This window comes from Ctenocephalides felis, unplaced genomic scaffold (genome assembly GCF_003426905.1).
Source record: "Ctenocephalides felis isolate EL2017-DRISC unplaced genomic scaffold, ASM342690v1 CF-g0.4_SCAFFOLD_01170, whole genome shotgun sequence".
NCBI lineage: Eukaryota > Metazoa > Arthropoda > Insecta > Siphonaptera > Pulicidae > Ctenocephalides > Ctenocephalides felis.
This window is the reverse complement of record NW_020537324.1, coordinates 76,919,272-76,939,527: the sequence shown is the minus strand read 5'-3', so window position 1 is coordinate 76,939,527 and position 20,256 is coordinate 76,919,272. Positions and strand designations below refer to the sequence as shown.

Here is a 20,256-nt window from a genome sequence, read left to right as displayed (position 1 = left end):
AAGTTGTATGTAACAATCAGATAAAAGTAGGTAATTCTATGAGCTACAGTGAGAAAATAATCTAAACAAATCTATAACGTAATTAAAGGAAAAAAATAAATAAAAATAAATAACTTACTGTAATCATTTTTTTGATTAATATAAATAGAAAGGGCATATCAGGCCGCCCAGTGGTGGTCCTAATATTATTGTTGTTAAACTAAAATAGATTTGATCCTGGTAGTCTTATAAACTAATCAAATTAAACTATACATATTAGATTAAACATAAAATAATCTACTAATCTTATCTAGTATTAAACCTAGGACTAGGTAACTGTAATAGTAATAATAACAAATAAATAGAAATAATAATAATAAAAATTATAAAAAAAAAAAAATAAATAAATAATAATAGAATAAAAACTGTTCCATTGATCAGTTAACTAATTAGTTAATTAAAATAAATTAATATAAATCATATGAAAATTTCCTCTTCAGTCTTCTTGAATTAGGGATCTCAAGTAGTGCTGGAACTATGTGGTTTGGGTGTGTTTCCAATTTTTTGATATTATATAATAATGTTTTTATTTTTCTATCTTTCTGTAGGATAAGAAGGATAAGACATTTTTTGCATATCTTTACGTTTCAGGGTTTCTGAACATTTTGGCTCTAAATAAATAAATTTAACTTTGCAATTCACTATACATAATTCTTATAAATATTAGACAATGTTACAATATTTATTTATAATAATCTATTTGAAAGCATTTAATATTTCTCGATCATTTCGTTACGGTACGGAAAGTTCCAGCAATTTGCCCTAATGCACGATGCCATACACCACTAGTTAATTATAGTCCCAAACAAATCAGAATGACTGAATACATCGATGAAACCATTGGTAAATGCTTTTGCTTACATGTTCCAGTCCGTTACATGAACGATTTGTGACTTGTAGTAACAAGTCCTCGGTAGTATAGTGGTCAGTATCCCCGCCTGTCACGCGGGAGACCGGGGTTCGATTCCCCGCCGGGGAGGATTTTTTTTTGAGGAATTAATAATTTTTTTTTATTTTATTTAATAATAATAAGCTATATTAATCAATAAAATATTGCACTATTGCACATGTTTACGAGTAATGAAATATAAATATCGAGTGCCAGTACATTTCTTTTTGTTCCACTTTTCCTGGTCTAGGAGGATATGTAATTTGCTCCTTAGTATAATTCTCTATTTTTCTTATAACAAGATTAATATCTAAAGCTTAAGGGAAACAACTAGTGTGAAATTTTCAAAAATTCGAATTTTCAATTTTACCATATTTTGATAGGTTATATCTTTAAAAATAATATACCAAAAACTTAAATCGATATCTTAAATAGTTTTTGAGTCACAGCCATTTAAAGAGTTTGTATACAGTATATAGTATAACGATCATTTAATCTTCAAAAGCGTTTTTCTCAAATTTCTCGAATTTGCTGCAGCGATTACTCAAAAACAAATGATCCGATCACTATCAAATTCTTTTAAATGTTCTATATATAGTTCTCCGTAAAATGAACTATCAATTTTTTGATCGGACCAAAAATCGAATTTTGGCAGTCCAAAAACGACCAAAATTTTGGGTAAAATTCGACTTTTTTTAAAAAACGCCGTCAATTTGTCAATTTTTGATTTTTTTTCTTTATCGTAGTTCATTGTACAGACAATATTATCTAGTTTAACGAGATTTTTTTTTTAATTTCATCCACGTAGAAGGCCGGAATCACTGGAGCAGTGAAGGGCCTTTCTTCTGTCGCTCCGTTGGAGATCGACGATAACTTAAAAAGTATTTAATTTTTTTCTTCAAAAATTTCACTATGTATTCTTAAAACATGTATAAATATATTCCAAAAATTTTGAAATGATTGATAAAGTAGTTTTTTTAATATAAATTCCCAAAAATATCACCTTTTTTTAGGCGTTTACACTAGTTGTGCCCCTTAACATTATTTTTTAATTTGGTAGTAAGTATAATTCTTTTCTCTTCTCAGTTTACTCGTTAGTCGTTAATAGAGTCCTCTTAATTTTTTTTCATGTCGAAGTTTATAGTTTTTCTGTTAGTAGAGTTCCTTCTTTTTCTAGCGGTATTTTCTACTAAAAAACGGTTTTTAAAAATTCTCAATTGTCTTCTAAGAAATCTTTTTTAAAGGACTGCAATAACCTTACTGGGGGAAAAATTTGTTTGGCGGCTCTATTTAATTATTATAATTAAATATATATTCTCAATTTTCCTTTTTGCTGCAAACTGATTTATTAATTCAATTTTTACACCTAATGATATATCACTTTAGATTTGCTAAACTTTCTATTTCTGTAAAAAAATAATTTTTGAAAATTTTAAATTTTTTTAATAAATTTCGCTTAAGCACTTTATTGCTTAAGCACCGTAAAATTTATACTGTCCCTACGCCCTTGGTAATATTTTACGTACGCAGTTTGTTTATACTATATAATACTTTATCTTATCTTCAGATTATTTTATATTTTATTATCTAAGTATACACCTTCAGAAATATCCTCATTATCATTGAAAGATATGATTAAGTTTATAAACAACATGTGCACATAATATTAAAGAATTTAAATTAAAATTTGTTAATTAAAACTGAGATAGTCTTATACGAATATTTTGCAAAATAATAATAAAAAAGATAAGTGAGTGAAAATATAATAAATAGATTTAATTGAATAAAAACCAGGCGTTCAACAATTTAAAAAAAATCGTTATAGATTATAAAAACCTGATATACTTTGCAAAATTAAAAAATTATAAAAGTGGGTAAAAATGCAATAAATTAATTAATTGAATTGAATAAACCAAGTTTGTAAAAATTATACACAAAATCGTTTTAAATTATAAAATCCTGATATATTTATTGCAAAATAGTAAAAATAGATAAGTGAGTAGAAATACAATAAATTTATAAAATTAATTAAAAATAAACCAGGTGTTCAAAAATTATAAAAAATCGTTATAGATTATAAAAACCTGATATATTTTGCAAAATAATAAAAATAGATAAGTGAGTAAAAATACGATAAATTAATTAAACTTTTGAATGGAATAAACCAGGAATCAAAAATTATAAAAATGTCTTTATATTTTATAATAAAAATCTCGATTCTTATTGATTTTGTTAATTATTTCATTATCATGCAACTTGCCTTAAGGCAAAGTACCACTCACACCTAGTTTAACATTTTGAATTTGACTAGTGGTGCATGGCAACGTGCCTTAAGGCAAATTGCTGGAATTTCCCGTACCAAAAATTTTAATTTTTAAAAATATTCAATTTTTTTTAGTACTGGAAAAATCGATTTTTAAGGTTTTCAAAATTCAAAGCAAATTGCTGGAACTTCCCGTAACAAAAATTCAATTTTTAAAAATATTCAATTTTTTTTTAGAACTCGATTTTTGAGATTTTTAAAATTTTTGAAAATAATTGAAGTTTTTGAAAAAATTTTTTTCTTTTACTTTGAAATAATTTGGGAATTTTGAACTTTTTTTCAAAGCAATCACGATACGTTAGCTGTGTTCAAAAATTTAATTTAAAAATATTAAATTTTTTTTAGAACTCTGAAAAAAATAGATTTTTGAAATTTTTAAAATTTTTAAAAATAATTGACCTTTTTGAAAAATTTGATTTTTTTACTTTGAAATATTTTAGAAATTTTGAACTTTTTTTTTCAAAGCAATCGCGATACGTTAGCTGTGTTCAAAAATTTAATTTAAAAATATTCATTTTTTTTAGAATTCTGAAAAAATCGATTTTTAAAATTTTCAAAAACAAATGACCTATTTGAAAAATTAGATTTTTTTTACTTTTAAATATTTTGGAACTTTTGAACTTTTTTTCAAAGCAATCGCGATACATTAGCTGTGTTTAAAAATTTAATTTAAAAATATTCAATTTTTTTTAGAACTCTGAAATAAATCGATTTTTGAGATTTTTAAAATTTTTGAAAATATTGGACTTTTTGAAAAATTTGATTTTTTTTACTTTGAAATATTTGATTTACTATTTTTTTACTTGGAAATTTTGAACTTTTTTTTCAAAGCAATCGCGATACGTTAGCTATTTACTATTTATTTTACAAGCCGTCGGTATAATAATATTATAATAAGGCTCAAGTCAATATTTTGCAGATTTAATATAATTTAATTAACTATTAGCTGTTTTATTACATATTTATTTATTATTTAATTTATTTACTATAAACTTATTTATATTTAGTTAATTTCAATTATTTTTAAATATAACTTGTTTGTTGTAAGTATTTTTTAAAAATTTAATAACAAGCTTTACAATACTTTTGAATATAATTATTTTATTTAACAAATTGGTACGGAACCTATAGAAATGTAAACAAAATTTATACACATTATTGGAATTTCTATAAAATATCTTATAATTTGATGTGCATATGTCTAATAATAATGTTTGACCGCCAATTATTATTGATTACGGTAATTATTAAGGCAAAGTACCACCTACACCTAGTTTAACAATTGAAATTCAATAAATAATTTGATTTTAAGCTAAATTTATTTACAGTATTTCAATACATTGTTAATCACAGACAATTCACAAGTACAGTATAAAATTAGTAGACAAATAAAAATATAAAATAATAAACAATATTAATTAAAATATAACTAATATTCTCGTATCTTAAAACTTTTAAAATTAAAATGCATATAAATGGCAGCTTCAAAGTGGCAGTTTAAAATCACAAGAAATCAGCGTAAGGAAATTTGTTCTCTGCAAAAACAAAATACAAATTAGTAAAAAAAAATTCTTATACTATAGGGTCCGCAACTTAATTTATTTTTAACAGAAAAATGTTATGGCAAGGCTATGTTATAAAGAACTTTTCATACTAAATATTGGCAAAAGCCATGTGGTTGCTATGCAGTCAGGCGTAATTTCTCACATTGTCAGATAGACAACCTAACCTAGAAACCGCACAACGATGTTAGATAACAGGGTATTTCTGACTCAGCTTCATAACATACGAGTAACGTTGCAGTTTGTGCGTGAAACGCCTAAATGCACAGCAAATACATGACATTTTGACAGTATTCACTATGATTCAGTAGCATAATGTATGCAAGTTAGAATAAATAACTTAATTTTGTATTACTTTTGTATAAATTATTACTTTTTGGTAAACCCGAACATGCTCAATCTGCTTTGTCCCGAACTTGTCGTCGAATTTTTATTTTTCGATAAACCAGGTCTTTTGCACATCGTTTTTTTCGCATCAGGTTTCACAAATGTAACTTTTTCTGAAAAGGATTTTTTCAGAATTTGACTGACTGCTAAATTAGAGAGCGGTTGGGACAAAGTGGTAGTTGATGTATCTTCATCATCATCTGTAATCTGAAACACAAACATTAATAGAAATATGTAATATATATCTAATTTCTTTGTTCCCAAGGGCTCAAATGCTTTCAAAGTGATAAAAAACAATTATCTAAAAATTTAAGCTCTTAATATCAACATTTAGATAGTCCGCAATTCAATTAAAAGTTTCGTATATTCGTTATTAACATATATCATTAAGTATATTCTAGCGCCATCTATGATAGAAATTAATTAATCAAAATTAAATTATGATTTTTTTCTTAATATAACAATGTTAGTAACAAGATTTTGGATACAGAAAAATACATTGTTTGAAACCCTATTGTTTTTTTGAGTTTGTGAATATGATATTAATATAGTACTCGTTGAGACCTTTCATTTGATACCCCACATGCCATATTTGACATGACTTGTGGTTTGGCAACCCATTGGTCCACTTTTTATTATATCTCTTGTAACTTTTGAACCGTACGTCTAAATCAAATGTAATATTCGGCAAATTTGTGCTAAATTTCATTGTATATAATACTGTTTTATGTAGAAACCTCTCACTAAATCGGTATACTTGCAAATTTGCAAAAAAATTATATTAGGTATCGAATAAATGCTTGGTACGGAACTCTATTGCTTTAGTGTAGTTTTTATTACGATTTTTGTATAGTGCTCGTTGAGACCTTTCATTTGATTAACATGCCATATTTGACGTGATTTGTAGTTTGGCAACCCATTGGTCCACTTTTTATTATATCTCTTGTAACTTTTGAACCGTACGTCTAAATCAAATGTAATATTCGGCAAATTTGTGCTAAATTTCATTGTATATAATACTGTTTTATGTAGAAACCTCTCACTAAATCGGTATACTTGCAAATTTGCAAAAAATTATATTAGGTATCGAATAAATGCTTGGTACGGAACTCTATTGCTTTAGTGTAGTTTTTATTACGATTTTTGTATAGTGCTCGTTGAGACCTTTCATTTGATTAACATGCCATATTTGACGTGATTTGTAGTTTGGCAACCCATTGGTCCACTTTTTATTATATCTCTTGTAACTTTTGAACCGTACGTCTAAAATAAATGTAATATTTAACGAATTTGTGCTAAATTTCATTGTATATAATACTGTATTGTGTAGAAACTTTTCACCAAGTCAGTATACATGCAAATTTGCAAAAAACGATATTAAATATCGAATAAATGCTTTGTACGGAACTCTATAGCTTTATTGTAGTTTTTATTATGATTTTTGTATAGTACTCGTTGAGGCTTTTCATTTGATACCCCACATGCCATATTTGACGTGACAACATTCTGGCAACCCATTGGCCCACTTTGAACACATAACCTCTAATTAAATCCATGTGGACTGTTTAACAAAATATTTATTCATCATGACATCAAAATTATTTATTTAATTGGTAATTTTGGCACTCAAATTATCAGTAATAAAATTGCCATCAAAATTACAAGTCTGCCATCACAGATGGCGCAAGAATTAACCTAATAATAAATATACGAAACGTTTAATTGAATTGCGGACTATCTAAATATTAATTTTAAAAGCTGAAACTTTTACAGAATTTTCTTTTATTACTTTGGAAGAGTTTAAGCCCTTGGGAGAAAGAAATTCTAAAATGTCCATCAAATATTTATATATTTATTTATTCTTACTAGTACAACATCAGACATATCTTCTTCAGCGACGACAGGATTTTTATACTCAGTATCGACGACATTTGTTTTGTCAATAAACGATTCATTCACAAGTCCTTTGAATATTTCGCGAGTGCATTTGTCGTTTTTAAACGACGAGTGATATACTGGAAGACTGACGGATTGGGATTTTTTTATTCGCGTGTATTTGTTGACTAACTGTGATTTTATCGCTTCCATGTCCAATTCTTCTGAAAATAAAATTAAAGTAAATAGATCACAAACACAGTCATTAGAACAGTTCCTGCGTTTTGCAAGAATAGTACAGGTGTGACAACCCGGCGCCAAAAGGAACCGGGTTGTCGTATCGCTCTGTCGATGTGTCAAAACGCAGTCGAATTTATAAAATAATTATCAAGTCGGTGGTTGAAAGTATCAGATATTAGATTAAATAAAACGTGGTGATTGTAATTTTGGATTAAAAATTCAAAAAATTACCCAACCTAAGCACAGTCTAAGTGCTACTCTGGTACAAATGTTTACGCAAGTGCATTTAGACTGTGACTATACGGGAGCACTTTTTCAATTTTGTGTAAATTTGGCAACTATTTTTTTGTTAAAATTGAATTCGAAATGAAATGACGATTGTTAATGTTGTGGAGATAAATTGATTTATAATTTACATTTGATTTGCTCAGATATAACAATAAGATAGCAAAAATAATGAAAGTTACAGCGTTTGTAATAATATATTTGAAAACGTTTAAAATTTCTCGAATATTTCATTACGGTACGGGAAGTTCCAGCAAGTTGCCTTAAGGCACGATGCCAAACACCACTAGTTAACTTTTTTTTTTGATTGAAAATAAATTGGATTCGTGTTTATCAAAGCAAAAATTCTCTGAAAAATTTATAAAAATATGTTCAAACTCTTTTACAACATGCATAATAATTATATGTATAATTAATAATAAGATAAAATAAAAAAATTGTAACAATTTTAATTGTTTCCGCACTCTACAGAGGCGCTGTTAACCGTAGCACGTAAATTTACACTTGGGTTTAATTCTAGACAAGATTTTGTATAAATATATAATGCAAAAAAATAAACCTGATTAATTTGTATAAATAAAATGAGAACAAAATATACGCGTTCAAAATATATTTTCAACTAAATCACAAATATGTTTTAATAAAAAAAATCTGTACTTTGAGCACAGTAGCGCCATCTGTTGAGTGCGCTGAACACTAAAACAAAATAAAGCACATTTGTTATATGTTAAAATAATAAGTTTAAAATTAAAAGACTTACTATCAGATTCATCTAATTTACTCGTACTAGTATCTAAACTATTTCTGCTCGACGATCGTGTTGATCTTGTATTTTCAAAAACTTCTGAAAAAAAAATATTTACAAAAATTATAAAAAATATTATTTTATTGTTTATTTTTAAATCTTACCATCGGATTGGTTTAAATCTGTACTTTTTCCCGATTTTTCACTTATTTCGTCGACTGATGTGGATTTTTTTGAATCGTCAAACACTTCTGCAAAATACCAAAAAATATATTACAATATTAGGGTGGTCCTTAATATGGACATTTTTGAATTTATTTGCTCCCAATGGCTCAAACGCTTCCAAAGTAGTAAAAGAAAATTCTCTGAAAATTTTAGCTCTTAATATTAACATTTAGATAGTCCGCAATTCAATTAAAAGTTTCGTATATTCATTATTAAGTAAATTATTACGCCATCTGTGATAGCAGACTTGTAATTTTGATGGCAATTTATTACTGACAGTTTGAGTGTCAAAATCACCAATTAAATAAATATTTTGATGCAAAATTTATTCTGATGCCATGATGAATAAATATTTTGTTAAACAGTCTGCACATGCATTTAATTAGAGGTTAAGTGATTTATAAATATTTTTAAGTGTGAGTTCACAAATGCTATCACAGATGGCGCAAGAATTTACGTAATAATGAATCTACGAAACTTTTAATTGAATTGCGGACTATCTAAATGTTAATATTAAAAGCTAAAACTTTAAGATGATTTTTTTGTCATTAATTTGGAAGCATTTGGGCCCTTGGGTCCCAAGAAATTTGAAAATGTCCATATTAAGGACCACCCTAATATAAATATAAACTGGACTTTTCAATAAATTGGTATTAATCTAATAAATAAAAATTAGTTTTTGTAGATATCTCTAATTACAACAACATTTCGGAACTAGATACGTTCCATCAGCAAAAACCATTTTTAATGAATCAATAATATTAATGATGATGATTACGAAATATTTTAATGATTAAAGAAGCATAAAATTATTTTTCTGCAAAATATTTCTATAACTGCAGAAATTAAAAAAAATAAAGTAAAAAAATTTTACTTTACAATTTCCAAAAGTTTTCTACATTTTTTTTTCTTTTTTAAAGAAAATGAACATAACCCATTCCTGCATAAGTATTTTAACTTCCTGAAAAAAGTTCAAAATTACCAAAATATTTAAAATAAAAAAGAAACAGTTTTTGCCAAAAATTTTTCTTTCAAACATCATTTTTTTTCAAAATATTAAAGTTTCTCAAAAATCTAATTTTTTCAAAGTTCAAAAAAACATTGAATCTTCTTTAAAAAAAATTATTTTTCGGTGCGGGATGTTCCAGTAATTTGCCTTAAGGCACGATGCCATACACCACTAGTTAATATTCTGTAAACATCATCATCAATATTGTTATTTGCTAAAAAAATGTTTTTGACATACAAGGCAAACCTCGTGATGGAACATATTTAGTTCCGAAACGTCGTAATTAAACATTTATATAAAACTAATTGTTTTTTTATTCATTGGCTCAACCCCTTCCACTCGCTAATTCCGAGATTTATATGAATTTTGCCGTCGGAGCGGCGGCATCCGAGTAGAAAGGGTTAATTGTTTGAAAAAAAAATATGTATATATATTAATTTATTGAAAAATCCTATAAGGGTAGAAAGAGGTATAGCATCCGAGTGGAAAGGGTTAATTGCTCGACAAAGATATGTATGTATATATATCACTTTATTGAAAAATCCTATAAGGGTAGGAAAGCGGTATAGTAAGATATCGCGTGTATTTATTTTTTACCTGAATTTAAAAAAAATCCAAACATTTTCGAAAAAAATCAAAAATTTTACAATTTTTTCTCGTAACTAAAAATACACGTGATGTTTGTTGGGGGTTAATATTGAATATCATCACGAATATGACTTTTTAAAGGCTTTAATCATGTTTTTGGTGCTAATTGATTTTTTTCGTAACCCATGTATAAAACAACGCTTGCCGGGCCAGCTAGTATATATATACATACATATATATATATATATATATATATACATATATATATACATATATATATTATATTATATATAATTTTCTATTATTACCATCGTCTTCTTTCGAATCGCCCTTGAAAAATTTGCTAACGACACTACCCGTCGGCTCAGAAGTCGAATCGAACTTGCTCAACCGTTTGCGTTTACCACTTTTCTGAGGGCTCGTGACAGTCTTGATCAGGGACGTATTTTTAGTTAACTTCATTTTAAAAACAGGAGACGTTATCTCGGGATTTTGTTCGAAAAGTTTTTTGGGAGATTCTTCGCACGGGTCGTCGTCGTTGGTTTTGGCGAACGGATTTCTTGATTTTTTAGGGGTAGTATTGGTGATATTTTGATCTGAAAATATATAGATAAGGTAATGGAAATATATTGATAAGGTAATGGAAATATATGTGGTTTGTAGGGTTGTAAACGTACTATTTGTCGGAGGTTCGATTAATTGTGATTCTTCGACTTCTATGTAAGGCACGTCGTCGGTTTTGGTTGGTTTTCGGTAAATTTTACTAAGATCTGCTACAGACACCCTGTAAATTAATCACAAATAACAATATTACATTTTTAACAAAAATTATATTTATTATTAATTTATTATTATTACCCTTCGTCTGCATTTTCAATTTCGTCCTTAGAAATTTTCTTTACCAATTTAAACGAATCGACGGATAAACTTTTCCCAAATGTCGACGGAAAATTAACTTTTTTGGCATCAACTGTTACAGGAGCTTTTTTAGGGATAAAACGTTTACTCCAGATGCTGTTACTTGTTTGAAAACTCTATTAAAATATTAATATATAATTATTATTTATTATAATTATTATTAACACACTATAAACGGGACTGGTGAAAGTACCCGTCTCGAGGACTGGAGGACATTTTTTTACATTTAGACAGTCCGCAACTCAAAAGTTTCGTTTAAAAAATAATAAAATACTATTATATTAACAAACGAGAAATTGAAGGAGCACATATTGCCCTCCTATATTTTATGTTATTAAAGCGGTGCATTATGAACACTGATCAAGGTTACAACGCTTTTTACGTTTTTTCAAATAACTTTTAATTTTCTTCTCGTACATTATAATTTGTTTACATTAGTAAAAACTAGATAAAATTTACTAAAAGTTAATAAAAGTTGTTGTATACACTTACATAAGAACATTTTGAATAAAACTTGTCGGAACATTTATTTTCTGGTAATATATTTAGCAATACATGAATTTCGGACGTTTTTTTCATATTTTTTTTTTTAATTCTAAAAACTGTTATATACACTTAGATATAAAAATTTTCAACAATTTGTACTTGAAACGCGGACTTTAGTATTTCCATAATTTGCTTCATATGGAATTCGAACATTTTTTTACGTTTCTTCAAATGACTTTTAATTTTCTTCTCGGACATTATGATTTGCTTACATTAGTAAAAACTAGATGAAATTTACTAAAATCTCATATAAAACGGTTATAAACACCTACGTAAGAAAATTTTGAATAAAACTTGTCGGAACATTTATTTTCTGGTAATATATTTAGCAATACGTGAATTTTGGGCATTTTTTTATATTTTTTTGAAATTCTTGGAAATTTTGCACCGGACAATTTGTTTTTATATACATCAGTAAAAAGTAGATAAAATTTACTAAATTCTAGTAAAAACTGTTATATACACTTGGATATAAAATTTTTGAATAATTGTGGATTTTATATTACCATAATTATAAATATATAATTGCATTATATATTTATAATTTGTATTATATTAAATTTAGAACCGTTTTTTACGCTTTTTCAAATAACATTTAATTTTCTTCTCGGACTTTATAATTTGTTTACATTAATCAAAACTAGATAAAATTTACTAAAATCTCATAAAAACTGTTATATACACTTGGGTAGTAAAATTTTGTATAATTCGTAGTTGAAACGCGGACTTTAGTACTTGCATAATTTGCATTATATGGATTTAGAACATTTATTTTTTACGTTTCTTCAAATAACTTTTAATTTTCTTCTCGGACCTTATAATTTGTTTACATTATTGAAAACTAGACCAAATTTACTAAAATCTAGTAAAAACCATTATATACACTTAAATATAAAAAAATTGAATCATTTGTACTTGCAACGCGGACTTTAGTATTACCATAATTTGCTTTATATGAATTTCGAACATTTTTTTTTTGCTTTTTTTTCAAATAACTTTTAATTTTCATTTCGAATTTTATAATATGTTTACATTAGTAGAAACTAGATAAAATTTACTAAAATGTAGTAAAAACTGTTATATACACTTGGATATTAAAATTTTGCATAATTTGTACTTGAAACGCGGATTTCAGTATTTTGATAATTTGCTTTATATGGATTTCGAACATTTTTTTACGTTTCTTTTATTTTATTTTTTTACGGACTTTATAATTTGTTTACATTAGTAAAATGTAGATAAAATTTACTAAAATATAGTAAAAACTGTTACTTATGCTTGGATACTAAAATTTTTAATAATTCGTAGTTGAAACGCGGACTTTAGTATTTGCATAAATTGCATTATATGGAATAGGACATTTTTTAACGTTTCTTCAAATAACTTTTATATTTTAAGCTTAATAATTTGTACTTTTAATTAATAATAATTTTTGTAGTATTTTAACTTTTTATTTTGAGCTTAATAATTTGTTTGCATTAATGAAGTATTGCAGATAAAATTTACTAAAACCTAGTAAAAACTGTTATATACACTTGGATATCAAAATTTTGAATAATTCGTAGTTGAAACGCGGACTTTAATATTTCCGTAATTTGCTCTATATGGAATTAGGACATTTTTTTTACGTTTCTTGATATAACTTTTAATTTTCATCTCGGACTTTATAATTTGTACTTACATTAGTAAAAACTAGATAAAATTTACTAAAATCTAGTCAAAACTGTTATATACTCTCGGATATCAAAATTTTGAATAAAATGACTTTCAAATTAATTTCGTAAATTATTCTTTTTATATAATTTAAATCAACTCACTTCAAAATTCAATTAAAAATGTACAATATAGATTTAATATCAGTTTGACTACTTATAATCCAAAATTTTTGAAATGGTATTAAAAATAAACAAAAAATAATTAGTTTTTATCCATAATTTTACATATCAATTTGTAGTCTGATAATATCAGTTAAATATTAAGAAAATTAAATTGGTAAAAAATTAAGAGAGCAAAAAAAATTTTATTAAAAAAGTTGGAAACCACTGCATTAATATAAATGTATAAAAATTAAGTTAGTTCATTTATATTTTTTTTACCAGTGTCGAATCAGGATTCCATTTATCAACCGTTTTCATAGAAAAAGGATCCAAATTTCCCAAAGCCAATTGAAACGCGATATCATCATCCAGTTTTTCGCCAGCGTTGAAACAATATTTAATATCTGTACCTAAAGTAAAATTATAAGTTAAAATAACCAAAAATTCTCACAAATACAAAATTTGTTATACCTGCTTCTCTAGGATCAGTCAAAGGCATCATTTTCCTTTTCATCGGATTATATACAAACATGTGACGAAATGTCGCATCGGCCATCATAAAACCTTCTCTGTATTCTTCGGTAACGACTAGATTTTTCATATTTAAATAACCTGGTATTCGTAACAAAGCCTAGAAGAAGAATATAAGTTTCTAATAGGGTTTGTCGGTTTTCAAAAACCGGTTTTTTGGCGAAAATTATGGAATTCGAAAACCGTTTTTGAGTGAAAAAAGTCGGTTTTCGCTGTATAAATGGAAAATGACAAATATAGCCAAATGTAAAAGATAGATGAAAGCGTTTTGATTCTTGAAATCATATCGGTTCAATAGCATTTGATATCTTATCAGTCTGCAATGGTTCCCAGAAATGTCTTGTATATAATAATTTAGATTTTTATACTAGTGTATATATTAATTTAAATCAGTGTGACTTCTTCTTGAAGAAGTAACTTCATCTAGTCAAACTTAAAAAAAAGAGTTTTGAACCCCAGAAGCCACAAATAAAAGAACAAAAAACTTAGAATTATTATATCAGGCTTTAAAAACAATTAAGCACAATTTGGTCGCAAGTATTAGAGTATTTTCTATTTTAGGAAATTTTGTGAGTAAACAAAAGACACATCTAAGCAGCAATTCGATAGGCGTTCTCAGTTTTTTTAGATCATATTTTATAAAACAAAAAAACAATTAGAATGTTTAAAATTAATTAATTGAAATAGCTCGGAACAAACAATACCGGAGTTTAGCTTAATTGTTTTTAAAACTAAAATTGATATTAACAAGTATGCGTCAACATGTATTTAATATTTCTTTACTTTTATTTTTTAATTTTATGAATTTTTATTATCTATTAATGTATTATTTTTATTTATTCGAAAACTTTCCTTTCACTATCATAAAAATATGTTCATTCTTATATGTGAAAATGATGCATGAATAACGAATAATTATTTTCATAGTTATTTAATCAAGATAAACTATTATTTTTTAGTTCTGCTAATTAAAATTAAAATAATTTTGTTTACTATCTATAAAATTGAACAATAAATAAATTCAGTCAAATTCTGCTCTAAATTTCACTAAATTTGCGGATAAATTACAGAATATTCGAGCAAAAATTTATTTTCCATAAAAAATTCGAAAACCGGTTGAAACCGGTTTTTTAGTAAAATTAAAATTCGAAAACCGGTTTTCTGAAATGTCGGTTTTTGTATAAACCCTAGTTTCTATTAATATATTCTAGAATAAAGTATTTTTAGTCCTTACCCTGTAAATATCAGGATCCTCTGTCAACTTTATAAATTTGCAAGCCTTTGCAAGACCTATACCAGGAAGAGAATCTAAATAATCACAACCTGATAAAATACACATATATCGAAATTTATCAAACGTATAACGTTCTGGACGAATTTCCATGGCGAGGTGGAACTTTGTACTATCCACTAATGTACCATTACCATTTAGATCCAGTTTGAATAAAATCTATAAATGAAACGTGATATATATATATATATATATATATATATATATACATGTATCTATTATCATTATCCTTACTTTGGTGCATCCAAACAATGTCAAATCAGAGTCTTCAGTAATGACAATATGTGCTATATTATTAACATTTAAAAATGCCAATTGGGCATCGGCTTCATAAGGTGCAACAATGCAGTCTATATTTCTTTTCCTGCATTCTTTCATTAAATTTAAGGCCATTTCGTGTGTTATATCGACGCATCTTCTGAGGAACGAACGAGCTTCGTATCCTTTTCCCAGTTTCAGTAATTCTTGGGCACGTTTTTTAGCATTTTTTCTCGCCCTAATAAATGATAATTGATAATAATTGATATTTAAATAATAATTGATAATCGAATAATAATAATGTAAAAATTTGATATAAAATAAATCATTAGGTTTTAACATTTTAATATTTTTTGCGATAAAATCTAAATTTTTTTTAAAAACATAATTTTTTTGTGAAAATCGTTTTCTACTCGTCGAGACCTTTCAAACGATACCCAACATGCCACAAAAAATACAATCTAAAATTTTTGAAGTAAAACTTCTTTAGACACCTAAGCTAGAAACTTGTTAACAATGTATATTTTGTGGACAAATCACATATTAATTTTAGTATTCGCTACAAAAGTTTTACACTACAGTTATTTAAAAACAAACAATGAATTTTACCATTCTTGAAATTGAAAGATGGTTGTGTATATAATGTTATTATTACAATATAATAATTTTTTGTAAAAATCGTTTTCTACTCGTCGAGACCTTTCAAACGATACCCCACATGCCACAAAAAATACAATCTAAAATTTTTGAAGTAAAACTTCTTTAGACACCTAAGCTAGAAACTTGTAAAAATGTATATTTTGTGGACAAATCACATAGTTAATTTTAGTATTCGCTACAAAAGTTTTACACTACAATTATTTAAAAAAATACAATAAATTTTAACATTCTTGAAATTGAAAGATGGTTATGTATATTATGTTTTTATTACGATATGATAATTTTTTTATTAAAATTATTTTCTACTCGTCGAGACCTTTCAAACGATACCCCACAAGCCACAAAAGTTGCAAACGAAAATTTTGAAGTAAAACTTCTTTAGACACCTAAGGAAGAACCTTGTAAAAAATGTATATTTTGTGGTCAAATCACATCGTTAATTTTAGTATTCGCTACAAAAGTTTTACATTACAATTATTTTAAAAAATACAATAAATTTTAACATTTTTGTAATTGAAATATGGTTACGTATATAACGTTATTATTACAATATATTATTTTTTTATGAAAATCGGTTTCTACTCGTCGAGGCCTTTTAAACGATACCCAACATGCCACGAAAAATACAATATAAAATTTTTGAAGTTAAACTTCTTTAGACACCTCAGCTAAAATTCGTAAAAAGTGGTTGATTTTAGTATTTGCAACAACAGTTTTACACCTAAATTGTTAAAAAAAAATCAAAAAATTTTTAAGCCTCTAATTCTATTTATTTAACATTCTGGGTGTCCCAGAACTCAACGTCAAGCCGAAACAGGGTGCAAAGGTTTTTATTTTCTTACTCGAAATGTTTATTATAAAATTATCAAGTATTTCACCATTTTATATCTTGCCTACACACTTTAGTACACTTTTTTGATAGAGGGTCTCTCAAAATAAAGAAATTTTCAAAGTTTAACAAAAAATGTTAATGCTTGATGCAATTGTTTCATTAGTTTTGACTGTGGTCCTTGATATGTTATTAACATCTCAAAAGTCTAAAGAAGTTTTACTTCAAAATTTTTATATTGTATCTTTTATGGGATGTGGGGTATCGTTTGAATGGTCTTGTCGAGTTGAAAACGATTTTCATAAAAAAATGATTATAAAAAATAATAGAATGTTAAACTTTATTAATTTGTCCACAAAATTTACAATTTTTATGAATTGTAGCATAGGTGACTAAAGAAGTTTTTTTTCAAAATTTTAAATTGGATCTTTTATGGCATGTGGGGTATCGTTTGAAATGTCTCGACGAGTTGAAAACTATTTTCACAAAAAAATGATTATAAAAAATATAAGAATGTTAAAATTTAATGATTTTTTAAAACAATAATTGAAGTGTAAAGAAAATTTTAATTTAATTAGGTGATTTGCCCGCAAAATATACACTTTTTACAAATTTCTAGCTTAGGTGTCTAAAGAAGTTTTACTTCAAAAATTTTGGATTGGATCTTTTATGGCATGTGGGGTATCGTTTGAAAGGTCTCGACGAGTAGAAAACGATTTTCATGAAAAATAATAAAAATGTTATATATAACTGGATTTAATTGCAAAAAATATTAGATTTTTTAAGAAATTGAGATAAAACATTGTCGTAGTGAATACTAAAATTGTCTACGTGATTTGTCCACACTTTTTGCGAATTCGTAGCTTAGGTGCCTAAAGAAGTTTTACTTCAAAAAATTTAGATTGGATCTTTTATGACATGTGGGGTATCGTTTGAAAGGTCTCAATGAAGAGAAAACATTTATATACAGATCTACTTCATAATGGACATCTGTGCAATTTATTTATTGCTAGCAATAATAAAATTACTCAAGATTGTTATATTACAGCTGTGCACTGTGTGAACGAATATTATAGAACTTATTAATCAGCAATTACTTCATTTCTCTAATGCAGTTTCACAAACCGATCATGATGTATTTGGTGTATGACTTTAATTACATTATTGTTTGTAAATATTATACAAGTTTTTAATGCTATTATAAATATCTAATTTATAATTTATCATTTTATAAATGTGTATAATGGTTGACACTAATAAATGTGTGGTGCATCACGAGTGTTACCATATTACTAATAAACAATATTCAAAATTATTATATGATCTATTTATTTATAACTTAAATGCCATCTCGAACAATAGCAAACTAGTTCTACTTGAAACGCGTGTGAACCTTATGCACACTCTTTTTTTTAAAGTATGATTATTACTTATGTATTATTATGATTGTAAGACACTTACTCTCTCCGTTTCACCTCCGTCAACTCCTTAGCAGCCAAGTGTTTACCATCGAACACCAATATAGGTTTAATTTGATAAGAGATCAGTAAATTAATATACTTAAGACAATATTGTATGTGCCTGAAAATATATAAAATACAATAAATATCACATTGTACCCAAACAATGTATACTTCATTTATCAACTAACAAGTCTGTATCAATCCCCTGGGCTAATTTATCAGCACAACCAAAAGCTCCTTTATGAAGCCAACAATAACTATCTATTGCAACTGTGCAGCCCCTAAATTCACTTAAATGAGACTTCTTAGAAGCCTTTTCTAGGAAAGGTAATAAACCTGTTATACCCATCACTAATATTATATTTTAATTAAATTTTATATATGTAATATCATTCTTTGTATCAAACTCAGGTACTTTGTTTATGTTGTGATATATTTATTAACTAATATTATTTATTTTATTAAATGCTTTTAAACGACAGTTGTCATTGAGGTTGTTTGTTTTGACGTTTAGACAAAAACCGCCAAAGAAAGCAATGTGAAGTTGGTTGGGTATTAAGTGTCATAGAGGTTGTCAAAAAATTAGCAGAAAATTGTAATGGACTTATTAATAATTATGCTTATTTATCTATGTTTATAATAATCTTCAATATCTAGAATATACGTTCTAATAAATATGTTAGCGATTTTAAATATTCGCGCCAGAGCAGAGCTAAATATTATTTAGTCTTCGTTTTATTTGTAACCAACTTCATGTGGTCGCCATGTTTGTTAAATTTGAAATGTTTGTAAATATAGAGCAAAATGCTTATTTATATACTATTAAATAATTTAGTAAAGTAAATCAAAATGCGAGATGCATAAAATTAAAAAAAATAATGTATATGTAATTTTGAGTACTTATTGCGTTATTTATTAAACTGAATTATATAATTTCATCTGCCAAACACACATACTGTTGACTGGCTGCTTTTTGCCAATAATAATGTAGACATTACATTCATCTTGTATATCATATTCCAATATTATCTTGGCTCATAATTTCACCAAAATTCAAATTTCAAGTGAATTGACATTTCTAGCAAATGTTTTCAATGTCAAACAATGATAAGTGTTTTTTTGTAATTTTTGCTATTTATTTCTACAATATTATTACAATTTTATTGTTTATTAAATCTTGAACATTTTCTTTGACACACTCTAAAAAGAATTATCAAAATTGGTTTGGGAGAAGTATCAAATCTACACCCGTACAGAAGCATTTTATATATAAGATATAATGAATTTAAACTTTATTTTAAATTTAAAATTATATAAATTTCTATATGTCACGTTTAATAAACAGTGTATTAAAAATAGTACAAGTTTTTTTAATATTCTTCCTGTTCACAATTATATTAATAATGATAAGGTTTCAGTTAGCTTTCAAATTTCTAACTTCAAACTACCTTTTTTTCTTAATAAACAAGATTTATTTACGGGACATATTATTAATTTAAATCGTACTTTTAATATTTAAAATTTTATTATTTTGCATAAAAACAAAACATCGTGATCTTTAAAAATTTGCTGAATCTGTTTTTATCAAATTTAAGTCCTCTTTAATGTGAATAAACAATATTCTGTATTTTTGGGAATAGATAGTTAATATAATAATCTCAGTTATTCTAAAATTTCTTCAAATTATATTTTTTGTTTATATTATTTATATTGTTGTATTTTTGTTTATTTTTTCCATTTTTGTATCACCTTTTATCCTGAATCTACATTTGTAAA

General features: G+C 26.3%; 1 protein-coding gene and 1 non-coding gene across 2 annotated transcripts; one reads left to right on the top strand and one right to left on the bottom strand.

The window, feature by feature from the left end:
- The first annotated feature begins 946 nt into the window (after positions 1-946).
- On the top strand, positions 947-1,018 carry Trnad-guc. Its single transcript has one exon. It is a non-coding gene; the product is annotated as a tRNA-Asp (tRNA).
- A 4,164-nt stretch (positions 1,019-5,182) lies between these two features.
- Positions 5,183-18,840, bottom strand: LOC113367661 (exonuclease 1-like). Its single transcript, XM_026609248.1, has 13 exons — positions 18,669-18,840; positions 18,479-18,598; positions 15,505-15,766; positions 15,214-15,429; positions 13,920-14,079; positions 13,728-13,858; positions 11,026-11,201; positions 10,845-10,951; positions 10,476-10,763; positions 8,510-8,596; positions 8,361-8,444; positions 7,067-7,299; positions 5,183-5,407 (listed from the first exon to the last, which is right to left on the bottom strand). Exons 1-13 carry the CDS (start codon positions 18,827-18,829, stop codon positions 5,183-5,185), a joined length of 2,250 nt encoding a protein of 749 aa, XP_026465033.1. The 5' UTR covers positions 18,830-18,840.
- Between the last annotated feature and the right edge of the window lie 1,416 nt (positions 18,841-20,256).